This window comes from Neovison vison, chromosome 3 (genome assembly GCF_020171115.1).
Source record: "Neovison vison isolate M4711 chromosome 3, ASM_NN_V1, whole genome shotgun sequence".
In the NCBI taxonomy this organism is placed as follows: Eukaryota; Metazoa; Chordata; class Mammalia; order Carnivora; family Mustelidae; genus Neogale; species Neogale vison.
In genome coordinates, this window is record NC_058093.1 from 163925460 (window position 1) to 163939060 (window position 13601).

General features: G+C 42.4%; 1 protein-coding gene across 1 annotated transcript; it reads right to left on the bottom strand.

Moving 5' to 3' along the window:
- Positions 1-573: 573 nt before the first annotated feature.
- On the bottom strand, positions 574-7286 carry TTR (transthyretin). The gene is made up of 4 exons (XM_044240997.1): positions 7218-7286; positions 5989-6119; positions 3979-4114; positions 574-826 (listed from the first exon to the last, which is right to left on the bottom strand). Exons 1-4 carry the CDS (start codon positions 7284-7286, stop codon positions 719-721), a joined length of 444 nt encoding a protein of 147 aa, XP_044096932.1. The 3' UTR covers positions 574-718.
- Positions 7287-13601: the final 6315 nt, after the last annotated feature.

Below are 13601 nucleotides of genomic sequence, written 5' to 3' on the forward strand. Positions count from 1 at the left end.
GATCACGTTGACATCGTCATCTTCTGCAAAGTCTGTGAGCTCTTGAAATGCGGGCCCTAGATCTCGCTCTTTATGTTCAGGGCACCTAAAATAGCACTTGGCATGGAGGGTTTCCCAGTACATGAATTTTGCATGAGTCTAAGTGAACTGGGGGTGTGAGGGTTCTCAGATGACATCTTCTAGTCAGCTGACTATGGGCTGCCATTGGTCAGAACCAGATAAGAGAGCTTGAATCACTGCAGAACTGTCCCTGTACAGCTGGGCACTGCTCTCAAAATCAGAAAAGCCCTCAAAGGAAATGCACAGAATAGAGAAGTGGGTCCTCAGAATTTGTCTTTTGCTATTCACCAAAGGTTAGAGGACATGAAAGCTCTCTTTTTGAGAATGTGTGTGTTTAATGACTACAGACCATGTCGAGTACCTGTTTAGCTTGAAAGACATTGGGAATTGGAACTTCCATCCAGAATTCAGCCAGAGAGTTTTTTTTAGTTCCTTTGCTTCTCTCTAAAATTCAATTTTTTTTTTTTTGAGAGGACAATGGGAGAAAAAAGTGAGTTCAAATGAAATGAGAAGTGCTTTAATAGGAATGTTTTATTGTCTCTGTCCAAGTTTCTAGCATAGCTTATAAAGTGAAAACACTGCTTTAACAAAAATGGAATACTACTGGTCACACAAAACCCTGTCCTTTCTCCTTCAAATCCGCCCAAGGAGGGGTCCCTCATTCTTCTGGGTTGCTGACAAGGGCTGTGGTGGAGTAGGAGTAGGGGCTGAGCAGGGCTGCAATGGTGTAGTGGCGGAATCCAGAGTCGTTTGCTGTGAACACCACCTAAGAGAGAGCACAGACAGGGGCCGTTTCTATCAGAGCCTAGAATGTGAGTCACCAAGCCGGAGACTACTGGAAGTCCAGTGCCAAGCTAATTCATTTTATTTGATGGTTTCTTTTTCTGGAACAGATTGAACAAAAGGCAAAAATCCAAATATGCAGGTAAGACTCCATGGGAGACTGGTGCAGCCCTTGGAACAAGATTTCTTTCCCAGGCCTGTGTCATTGGGTCTATGTCTCTCTCTCTCTTTCTCTCTCTCATTTTTGTTTGCTTGTTTTTGCAAATTCACAGTAAAAATCAGGGTGGCCCTAGCCTGACTGAGGGAAATCACAGAAAGCCTAAATGCTCTTGTCCATTTTCTTGGTTTTAGAAAAAAGAGAAGAGGTAGTAATTGTCATTTGGTGGCCAGACAACCGAAGAGAGGTGACTGCCATTCTCACCACTGACCAGGGACCCAGAACTGTAGAGCTGGCAGGGAATATTCTTCCCATTTTAGAGATAAGTAAATAGAGAGATAAGAGATAAGTAAACCAGAGATAACAAGAGATAAGTAAACCAGACCTCTGAGTTAGTGTTTGGCCCAAATTTATACAGGACAGAGCCAGGTTAGAAGTTAAGGCTTCTGTCTCCAAACCCAGAGATTTTTCTCCCTCTATTCCTTTTCATTTTTTAACACAAAGAACAAGTATGTGTTTATGTGTATAACAATGCAATATAGAGTAAAAGTGGTATAGGGTTCTAGTTACAAAAGCAGAGTGTGGAGGCTCACGTGAGAATTTTGAAATAGACACATGGGGGTTGGAGCTCATTTGAGCTTCATAAGCTGTCCAATTGGACAAATTGTTGACCAAAGTGGTGTTCTGGTCTGTCATGTACTTCGGTCAGGGTTAGTAGGGCTTCTGAGACTCAGGGACTGGGATAGTCTAGATGCCAGAGTGAGACAAATAGAGAGGAATTTGGTTCCGGAGAGAGATGGGGGACAGTGAGGAGGTCTTTATTATTTGTTTTGTATACAGGTCTTGAGTTGAGTTTTGGACCCATCATGAATAAACATGGCTTTTTTCCTAATATGGAAAAAGGAAGCCTTGGTTGTTTGGAGACAGGAGGAAAAAAATCTGATTGAACCATACTGAAAATAAAAATAGCATGAGGGCAAGAGGCGGTGAGAATCACCTAAGAATCTCTGAAGGAGAAAAAACATTCCTTAAAGACCAAGTGTCTAGAATCATCTAGAGAAAGCTTCTTCCCTCTAACACTGACATTGTTCTCCAGCTCAGCTTGATTCTTCCTCAAAACTGTAAATAGCATAATCTGTGCTCAAAAATCCCATGAAGTGAAGAGGACTATTAGTTCCACAGGAAACTTTCTACTTTCTTGGCAAGAGTAACAAGGTGACCTGGGTCCCTGGCAAGGGAGGAGGGGCTGATGCAGAAAAACAGCATTTGTCTGGGAGGTCTTGATCAGGAGAAGCTGGCAGGGGAGGAACTCATGGCTGGACCCATCAGCACCAGCCACTGAGGAGAGGCCCCAGGACTCGCACTTTTCTGCCTGCCCTTTCTCACCCCCCATATCCATGGGACTGATGGTCCTACGTAATATGTCTGACATCAGTCCCTCTCCTTCCACCCTCAGAGCAGGAGTGAGTTTTCACTTACGAATTTCTAACATTTAGCAGAGTGTAGACACATAGAAGGCTTTCACTTTCCAAAGGTAAGTTGAATGAATACTGAGAGTAAGTAACAGACAAGGAAGCTAACACTTAATGACTAGGAGCAACCCATGGTGGGCGCTATGGCCATGACTCCTCTCATTAGGAGGAGCCCACTGCAGACAAGGGTTCCAAGGAGCCTGATCCTGTGTTCCAGGCTAGAGGCTGATACTCTGCGAGCAAACGTTTTGTGGTAGGCTCCTCTAAGCCCTGCACGATATAAACTAGGCTCCTTGTCTTGCTGCCAAGACTGAGGAGGAGCAGTCAAAGGCAAGCCTCTTGGTAGATGGGAAGCCCCAGCTCTCTGGATGACTTGTGAGCCCCAGAAGTCAAACAGGTTCCTACGATTTTTCTGGTAACACCATCTACCAAAAGAACCATTTGATGTCAATTGTAAGTCTCATCCATGACCAAGCCAGAAATGATGGTTCTCTTTCATGCTGAGCTATTTTTCTTGCAGTTATTTGATCTTTGACCCCAACCAGCATGTCTGGATTCTCTTTCCGTGACAGCCATCTGGTTTAAATGACTTAAGGAGTTACAGGCAAGGAGGAGGTGCCAAGACTGGGCCCATGAATAACTCAGAGGTTCCCACTACCTCATAAGCAAAACATAGAGTGTGAACCAAGGGTTACAAATGTGGCTTTATTGTTGTTGTTTTTAGCCTGCTTTCTTATAGTAAGAAAGCTGAAGCACACCTGAGGCTAAGCCCAGCCTGGGCCCTGGTGGTCATTATTTCTACTTCCTCCTTTACTAGCCTGGGATTTTGGACAAGTTATTTCACTGTCCATTGACTCAAATTCTTCCTCTGTAAAATGAGGCTAATAATAACAACCATGATGGGTTGTGGAGGAGGACTGAGTAGGTTAAATATAGAAAAGACAGCAGTCTGGCACGTGAGATATGCTCAATCCTTGTTATTTATTGTGCTGACATCACTATCTTGAATTTGTCATCTGTATGGGCATTACCTCAAATCGCTTCTCCAGACCTCTGGGAGCCAGAGGTGTTTTGGAATGAAATGGGTTTTTGCTTTTGTTTTTGTTTTTTTTCAGATTTTAGAGAAGTAAAGTGGCACATCTATGTTTCATTACATAACACCCTGGGTAGGGTCTGGAGAGCTGCTAGTCATCCAACACATTAGCAGTTCTTCGCAAGCGAATATTCCTAGTCAGTGGAATTAAAAAGATACTAAGGAGCGTCATGTAAATTCAGGTCATGTTACTAAGTGAGTTTCCACCAAACTTAGAAATAAACTTTTCTCTTCAGAGTTTTATACATTTCTGGCTGTAGAAACAGAAAAGGGGATCTAAGCTAGTTCCGTGCTCTCCTTACAACATTTCCACGGCCTGTGACGTGCAGACTGGGCATTGCCTGGGATTAACAACAACAACAAGAACACAAATAAAATACTAAAAAGCAACCCGAGTGCCTCTACGCTCTCACCTCTGCATATTCATGGAATGGGGAAATGCCGAGTGACTTCCAGTACGACTTGGTGTCTAATTCCACCTTGTATACCCCTTCTACAAATTTCTCAGCAGTTGTGAGCCCGTGAAGCTCTCCAAGTTCCTTGGTTTTCCTAGAAGGCAAAAATTATAGGTTAAGTTAGGCATTAGGGGAACGAATGCCAGGGCAAGGTGACACCACACGCGCGTGGGCGCATGTACACACACACACACACAAAACACATATGTGCAGTGTGTGCATGTGGGGGGAAATACATATATACAAATATAAATATACATATTCAGCAAAGGGAGAAGGAAGGAAAGGCAAAATCCTAGTAACTGAAATTTACTGAGAAGAAATTTGTCAGAAAGATTTTATAAACTTTTTTCTAGATTTTTCTAAGGAGAACAGAAGGTATAGGAATAATGTTTCACCTCAAAAACAGTCGTTGAAATTCAGGGTTGGTGTTTAGGTGAAAGTTCATAACTACTCCTCGGAAGTGGCCATGAGCCTCTAGGACTCTGCAGGCCCCATGACACCAAGGTCTTACTCCTTTCCCTCCCAGTATGAGGTTGGCTTTCAGAGTTGGTATCACTTCAACACACGGGGGAACCCCAAAGCATGATAATTGCTGAAATTATTTGCATGTTTAATCTCTTTGGTAACATTTTGCTAACAATAAATACAAGGCAACTCCTTTTAAAAAAATAACTAAGCCACTTCTATTTCTACATACATACCAGCTCCATTACTGATGTTAGAAATTGCCCTCCATTAGACCTCAAAAACTGACAGATAAAAATGGAAGCTGTCTTTACTAACTCTGATCACTGCTTTTCCACCTTTCTTCTTTTCTAGGAAGAAAAGATTTAATTTCATTCTTTCTTTCTTTCTTTTTTTTTTTCCAGTCTTGTCAGAAGGAAAAAACATCCACATGAACTTCCTAATGTTTGGTGTTTATTCGATTTCTTGCTTAGAATATTCTCTTAAGTACTTTCCACATTGTGCTTGGCATTTTAGAAAAACATAAATGAATTCACAAATAAACACTCAGTTGAAACCACACCAACAGAAAAGGTCTTCCCAGGGATGGGTGAGGAATCATAATGCGGTTCTTCGGATTCAATTAAAACCCACAGAAGTTTTCCTTCCTGGAGACATAAGCACTTAGCAGTATCGTCTGGTGCTGAGGGTTTCTTGGCTACTCATTCACATAGTGAGTTGGTTTAGGTTTACTAATGTGCATTTTCTTTGAAATTCTTGCTAAAGGAGGTGGGAAACCACCATGAAAATTGGGCAGTGGCCACAGAAGGTAAGAAGTCACTGTTGCACCTGATGTTGGGTGATTGGTCTGGGGCTGGGCTTTGCTTATGTGCCTTTCTTGTCTGTGTCCTTTCCTTACTGAGTGCACGGCCTCCAGCCTGGCACAGACTCGGTGCTCCACGTGTTCTGGTTAGACACAACGCTGGAGTCTGGAGGGTGCAGTTAAACTACAGACGTGTACCTTGTCAGGGCTGTCCCTCAGTTCCTTTCCTTTCATTAATAAAGTAGCTCAAATTGCACTTCTTGCCTATAATTCCAAGCCAAGGACACTCAGCTTGAGTGTTTGGTAAAGGCACTGGGAAATCTGTGACACTCTTGAAATGGTGTATACATGTGTGGGGTGTGTGTGTGTGTGTGTGTGTGTGTGTGTGTGTATGTGATTTTTCGGGGTTTGGAGATCATAGGAGATTACCTTCTTAAAGTGGTCTGTGACTCAAGAAGGCCGTGGACCACTACTAGAGAAAGAGGGGGTGCTGGCTCCTCCTTTTCCTTTTGGTCTGTCCCTTCAGGGCATTCCAGGGGAAGCAAAGCAAGAGCAGGGCATCCTCCCCATGACCTACTTGACTCCTGCCTGCATTCTTTGGCGAATGGCGAATGGTGTGAGGCACTCTCTCTAAGGAAAAGCGGGAGAATGAGCAGCTAGAACGAGGTTCCCAGGTCCGGGCTGGTTGGTCAGCTTACCCAGAGGCGAAGAGCTCCCAGCTCTCGTCAGCAGCCTTTTTGAACACTTTCACACCCACGTTGACAGCAGGGCTTCCTCGAACGGCATCTAGGACTTTGACCATCAGAGGGCACTTGGATCCACCAGAGCCCTGGGGATAGAGAAGGCCAGGGAGAGGTCAGCAAAACCGATCAGAATGAAAAGGTCTATTCTTTTTCTTGTTTTTTATTTTATTTATTTATTTAAGAGAGAGAGAGCACAAGCAGGGGGAAGGGCAGAGGGAGCAGTAGGCTCCCCGCTGAGTAGGGACCCTGATGTGAGGCTTGATCTTAGGACCTTGGGATCATGACCGGAGTCAAAGGCAGACCCTTAACCAACTGAGCCACTCAGGCACCCCTGAAAGGATCTATCCTTTATAGGGTTCGAAATCTGGAACAAGGCAAGATGTACATGCCAGTTCCATTTCCAGCGATATAAGTGTTGCTAGGTAATGAGCTCCCCTTCTCCATGTCACACAGACATGTTTGTTCCCAAAGCAAAGCTGGTTTATGCTTCTGTCCCCTATGATCAGCCGGGGACGTGGCTAATGAATTTTAAGGGAAAAAAGAGGCACCCTGAGAACAATTGCTTTGTGAAGCCTGGCTACTTGAGTGGAATTACTGAAAAGATGTAATGTGCCATAGGCCCAAAGAGTGAGTTTCTCCCTGAGAACCCTTCAGTCCTCTGTTGCTGTTGTCATTCCCTCTTATTAGTTGTACAATCCTGTCAGACTATTTCATGACCCATTTAATAGTATTAGTTAATTTTTCCAGAGGACTTAAGAATTCGGTATTTGACTAGAAGGTTTTCTGCCAAGCCTTTCAAAAATTAATCAATAAAGACATTTTGGTTAGCTGAAGGGAAATAAACTTTATAAGAGGATGCATTTCTGAAAACGTGATATTGGTAGCTTCGCGAAGATCACGTCTTTATTTCTACCATCTGAGGAAACAGAGCAGAGGATCCAAGCCCCGTATCCCCAGGGCACCGGCGCAACAGTGGGACACACCCAGGGTTCCAGCCCCCGTTCAGTGAGCTCTGCAGAACTTGGCTCATTTTGAAGTTTGACTCAATGATATTTAAAAGTCGATGCGGGCTCCCCTTGTCCTAGTAACAAAAGGCAGCTGGCAGAGCTAAAAGAATTCATTTCTGCTTCATCTAGCGGACCTCAGGGTCTGTATAAAAGGACTTCACAGAATCCAGCACTCACCGCAAGGCCAGCCTCTGACACAAGTACCAGTCCGGCGAGGCAAAGGAGGAGCAGACGACGAGAAGCCATCCTGTCAACAGTGCGCGGGCCTGTGAGGTGGCCGCCCCCAGCCTGGGCCTTTTATGCACCCTTCTCCCAAGCCACGCCGCTGATCCCTGCCAACTGATTCCAAACCTGCTGATTCTGATTATTGACTTAATCAACAAAGGGAGAATAAGTAACTCACACAAATATGAACCTTGCCTAGAGAGATTAGAGCGTAGGAACATTAGCTCTATGAAATATTCTTATGACTGACGGGTCGATGGCCAGCTAGATCACCAAAACAAAACACACAAAACCAAACAGTCATGTTCTTCTCTCCACTTGGCTGGAGGCAGCTGCATTCTTGGGAATTTTCTTTTTTTTTTTTTTTTCTCCCTTACAGATTTTTCTGCATTTTTCTTTTTTCTTTTTTCGTTTTCTAGACGTCTTGTCTCTTGTTTTAGATGTGAGATGCAAGTTATAATAATTTATTTCACATGGAATGATGTTTGGCCTCACAGGGTTAAATACAGTGCTTTAGAAAACATCAGTGCACTTGGTATACATGTCCAATAATCAAAAAGAAAAACTCTTGACAGTGCTTATATTTTAAAAAGCCTATGCTTCAGTCAAACTAAGTCATCTGGAAGCTTTGCTTATTCAGAATTTCTCCACCGGCTTTTGTGTTCTTCCCAGACAAGGTTCATCTCAACCCAAGAAATAATGATATGTTTCAAACTGACATTAAAGAGCCTAAAATACAAAAAACCAGATCTTTTTAAATTTATTATTATTTATTTTAGAGAGAGCGATAGCATGAGTGGAAGGGGCAAAGGAGAGGGGGAGAGAATCTCAAGTAGGCTCCGCACTGAGCAGGGAGCCCAACACCAGACTCAGTTCCACGACACTGGGATCATAACCTGAGCTGAAACCAAGAGTCAGTTGCTTTACCTACTGGGTCACCCAGGTGCCCGGAAAACCAGATATTCTTACTGTTTCTCCTGCATGAATGTGCAGAAACATGGCTACCCAGCTGGTTTTTAAATCTCAAGAATCATAATCTGGGACACCTGACTGACTTGGTAGAACATGCGTCTCTTGATCTTGGGGTTGTGAGTTTGGGGCCCATGTTGGGCTTAGAGTTTATTTTAAAAAAAGAATCACAATCCAAATTTCTTGAAGGAAGTAGAAAGGACTATAAGACCTGGAAGTTATGGTTGACGGCATATTGTCTTCCTCCTCCCAACTTACACACCCCGAAATTATCACTATTCGACAATTCATTGATCAAGTTTCAACTCGGGTACATGAATGCACACATATCCACTGTCCTATGCTTTCATCATGTATAATGTTCATGGATTCTTTAAGACAGGTTTTTCCTTACAGGGACTTGCAGAATATAGACAACAATTTTGGACAAATACATGTGAAGGATAGGTCGCGTCTAGAGCAGCGAGGATTGGGAGAGCATTCTCACAGCTGACAGAATCAGGCTGAAAAGAAGTTGGCAAGTAATCATGAAGGAGAACAGCTTTCAGGGAAGAGTGGAAGGACAGGGAAGCATTTCAGGAATATGGAAATGAGCAGGACACTTGGGGAGGGTGGGGTGATCACAGGAGAGTAACAAGAGCAAATCTATTTCTAAGCATATCTCCAAATGGAATCTTAGAGCCTAGAGCCTGGCTCTGAAGTGATACAGGAAAGAGTTTTGAGTTGGCTGATAGATAACCTGAATCATCCAGTTCCTACTTCCACTGCCCCATTTCCAGGACGACCTTCTCTCAGTTATTGAATAACCTCAGATACTCAAGCTTGTGCATTAGTAAAATGGAAATATCTAATATTTTACTTTAAAGGGCCTTTCTAGTAGCTTTTAACATGAGAGGATATAAAAGCTTTTTGTAAACTGTAAACCACTGCTCTGGTGTCAAGGATAGTTATAACAATTTGGCTCAACATCTCTGCTAAGGAGAAGACCCTTTCTCTAACGTTTTTTATATATTGTCATCCAATTTTCTCTTGACTTGTTCCCGTGGCTCAGAACTCAGATGGAGGGCCCGTTTTCCACTATGAAAATACTTGAAAATTCTCTTATATCCCAAGTCCATCTTCCATCTCAGCACTACATTCTGTTGAAAACGAAAACTGTCCCCTGCCAACACTGTGAACTGGCCATCCCGGGCTGCCACTGGTTTGTAGACATGGTATGTATGGGTTATGGGATGTTTCTTCAAATATTCTGAAATTGTTGCTAAAATTAAAAGTTGAGACACATTGCATAAAAATTTCTGTTTCTGGCTTCTCTGGAAAAATCAGAAAAGATGGCTGCTCTCAGCCCACATTCACACATTACAGTGGGCTCTCCCTCTCAGACATCACAGTGCATTAGGCCGCCCTCCAGCTCTCAGGCTAGGTGACATTTCTAAGCAGCACTATCAGGCTCGAGCTTGGTTCTTTCCTTACACATGCCCTTGTTTGTCTAATCTATTTCTTATCTGGCCTCTTGGCAACTTGGGTTAACCATTGCTGTTCTTCCAACAGCCATTTAGATAGAGAATGACAGCTCGGATTTTTGTTTTTGTCTTTGTCTTTTGCTTTGCCAAACAGACATTCTCACTTCTTTGCTTGATTCCTTTTCAGACAGTTTCTGGAATCCTTATCACCGAGAACTTCTTCCTCTGACATCCTCCCACTGGCCACTGTTTCTCTTCAAATGTGGTGCTCTGATGGGGACATGGGAGCCAGATGGGATCAGGCCAACAAACAGGACTGAGACCATTATTTCTCTTAGCAAAGGCACTTCACTGCCAAGGGGGCACCCTAAGAGCATTTATTTGTACTAGAGCAGCTATGAACCCCTCATCATAACACTACCCATTGTGACCTGATAGGCACAATGATCTCAAATCACCATATATTATCCACTGTCCTATGCTTTCATCATGTATAAATTTTATCTTATTTGTTTTTCAGCTTTATGGAGATATACTTGACAAATTATAAGATATTTAAAGTGTACATTGTGGTGATTTGATTAATGCATATATTGTGGAAGGATTTCCCACCATCTAGTTAATTAATACAACCATCACCCCACATATTTTTACCTTTAAAAAAAAAAGATTTTATTTATTTATTTGAGAAAAAGAGAGAGAGTGAGAGAACACAAGTGGGGGGAGGGGCAGAGGGAGAGAGAGAACCAGACTCCCTGCTGAGCATGGAGCAGAACATGGGGCTCGACAAGGGGCTTGACCCTAGAGCCCAGAGATCATGACCTGAGCTGAAGTCAGATACCTAACTCACCGAGCCATCCAAGCGCCCTTTATCTTATTTATGTGTGAGAACGTGGAAGTTCTACTGTCTCAGCAAATTTCACTTATACAGTGTACTATTATCAACTAAAGTTCCCCTGGTTTACATTAGTCCTTAGACTTTATTCATCTTATAGCTGAAATTTGTACTTTTATCAGCCTCTTATTTCCCCCACCTTCCAGCCCTGGCAACCACTTTTCTACATTCTGTTTCTGAGTTTGACTTTTTTTTTTCCTTTTCTTTTTAATTTAGATTCCACTTATAAGTAATACAATGTAGTGTTTGTCTTTCTCTGTCTGGCTTATTTCGCTTAGCATCATGCCCTCTAGGTCCATTCATGCTGTCACAAATGTCAGGATTTCCTTCTTTCTTGTGGCTGAATAAAAATCCAGTGTATTTACATACCAATCTTATTTATCCATTCATTTGTCTTCTGGCACTTATGTTGTGTCTTTATGTTGGCTATTGTGAATATTGCTGCAGTGAACATTGGAATGCAGATGTCTCTTTGATATTCGATTTTCATTTCCTTCAGATACGTATCCAAAAATGGAATTGCTGGATCATATGGTAATTCTATTTTTAATTTTTTGAGAAACCCTCATACTATTTCCTCTAGTAGACGAACCAATTTACATTTCCAGTAACAGTATACAAGGGTTCTCTTTTCTCCACATTGTGGCTCATGTTGTGTCTTTTCTTTTTGATGATTATCATTCTGGCAGGTATGAGGTGCTAACTCATTGTGGTTATCATTTATAAATTTTAACCTAAATATGGGAACCTATATTTATGTCTTCCTGTTAGTACTATTCCCCCAAGCCATCTTATTGACACCATTTAATAGTTGATTCCATCATTCCCTGCGTTAGTGTGCCCTCTAAGCCTTGTCCTTGGCTGCTTGGACTTGCTTGCCTTCTGAACTGTCATTGATCTGGAAATCATTAATAAAATTTGAATTTGAACACGACAAGGAGGTGGAGGGAAAGTGGAGTCATGCAGAGTACAAGGAGCAGCTGCATTTGATTGTTGAATCAACCATAAATTTTCAGAGAGAGAGGTTATTTTTAACATAAAGAGAAAAACGTTGGCAGAGATCTAAAGATCAAAGGGAGATGGTCTAAGGTAAATGTAAGAGAGCTCAGGAGAAGGAGCTTTCAGTGCCTTTTAGGTGAGGGGAGAGCAAGGAGGAAGGAAAAAGAGAAAAGGAGTGGAAATGCATTCTTGGTCAAAGGAACGCTTGTTGGACCAAGTGGCAATGACTAGTACAAGAAAAATCCAGCGTTTCCTGCCTGAGAGGCAATCTGTGAGGATGACTGAGGGTCACTTGGGTAAACACAGGCACCCTAAGATAAGAGGGCCTGCCTTTCCCCTGTTCCTTGGAGTTTGTGAAAGCTCTTTGAGAAAGATGGTTACATGGAATCACCAAGAGGGATGAGTTAAGGTCAAAGGTCACCACATTCCTGGAGTCCTAAGTGGTTGCTGTAGAAACTGTGCTCTAGGGCAAATATTAGCGGCAATAAGGATCCATTGCCCAAAACAAAAGGTGCGTTATTGAGACATTTATGCTACAATTGTGTCTTTTCTTAGCCATATTTTGTTTTTCCTCCCATTCTGACCATGGGACTATATTTAAATGTTTAGTTGAGGTAAAATAGACTAATTTGATGACAACATTCCTCTTCCCGCTACAGAAGACGGGTGGTTAATGGAAGGGCCTGCTCTTAATTTAAGGTCCTTCTGCTCTCTCCCCTGTAACGAACAAACTTACCAATATTTTTAAAGTACAATAGATTAACTCTTTTTTTCTTCATTTAGTTTCTCAGGGTGCCAATGAAATGCTAGCCAAGGGGGTCTGTTTGACCCTGAAATGCTTATTAATATTATTGCAAGTAAGCTGATTAGCCAGAGTGGAGAGTTGGCTGGCCAAGTGCTTGGAATGGGCCTCCGTGGAAGCAGTGGGGGTGGGGCTGGACCCTGGATCTTTGCGGGGGTAGAGAATTCAATTCTGTTAGTTCCTCTCAAAGTGAATAAGCCCTGTGGGTTTGATTAAAGGTAAGCAAATCATAAAAGATTCATTTTAAACCATAATACCAATTTAATTAATAGTCAGATGGTTGCTGAGTAAGCAAGGAATTACAGCAAAGGAACTTGACTGATTTTTTGAAAACATTTTATCCAAACTACTGTTGAGACTAGAAACATTTCTTTACTTCACCATAGAGTATGCTTTTCTGGCACTCAAAATGTTTGTGTCCACCTTATCTGGCATGTCTTTTCTCAGGGATTGCTGAATAAACACTAAAAAGGGCTTTTCCTTTGTCTTCCCTTCTTTCACTGTGCAAATGGACAATCGTGCAGGTAAAGGCAAACATTAGCTAGGACACGTTAATTAGACCTTATTTTATTTTTTTATTAATTGTAATTTTAGTTTCACGGTTGAATCTCAGGGCCCAAACTTGTTGGGAAAAACAACTGGGAACTTCCCAGTATAAGAATTTTCCACAGCTCTTATCCTGCATGCTGCCATATTTGGGGACTGTATTATGGAAAGCAGCAACCACGGCCTCACACCAAGTTAGAAAACTGACCCTGTCTCTATCTGGAGGACTTCAATTTACCTTACGTCAGTAGCCCAGATGATTCAAAGTCAAGACACCCATGCCTAAGGCCAAGTTCATATCTGTCCTAGCAATTACACATTTGTTAAGGATTTTATCCATAGGTAGTTATTAGATGAAGTTAGAGTTTTGATTTCTGGAGCCACTCAAAGTTCACTTAGCCCTTCTTATGATGGAGAGAGGTATAGACAGGAGAGGGGAATCCAACTGGAGGTTTCCATTCTCATCTACCTGCAGGTTTTCTTTGTGTTTCTGTTTTCTTCTGCAGCTCTCATGTCCCTGGTATGGCAAAACAAGCCTGAGATCGCATGTCCCTTGGATGGGCCTATGTGACCATATCCTGTGATAAGCAAGAATCAGGGTATGTCCCGGTGGAGAGATAGGATGGAACAGACTACTTTCTTCTCCAAACATGTCTTCGTGA

Bases quoted from the DNA above. Each gene is read 5' to 3' on its own strand.
- TTR (XM_044240997.1), bottom strand. From the start codon at position 7,286: ATGGCTTCTCGTCGTCTGCTCCTCCTTTGCCTCGCCGGACTGGTACTT. The intron at 4,115-5,988 runs GTAAGCTGACCA...TTTGCCTTCTAG, and splicing joins TGGGAGCTCTTCGCCTCTGG to GAAAACCAAGGAACTTGGAG. The intron at 827-3,978 runs GTGAGAGCGTAG...GCTCTCTCTTAG, and splicing joins CATTCCATGAATATGCAGAG to GTGGTGTTCACAGCAAACGA.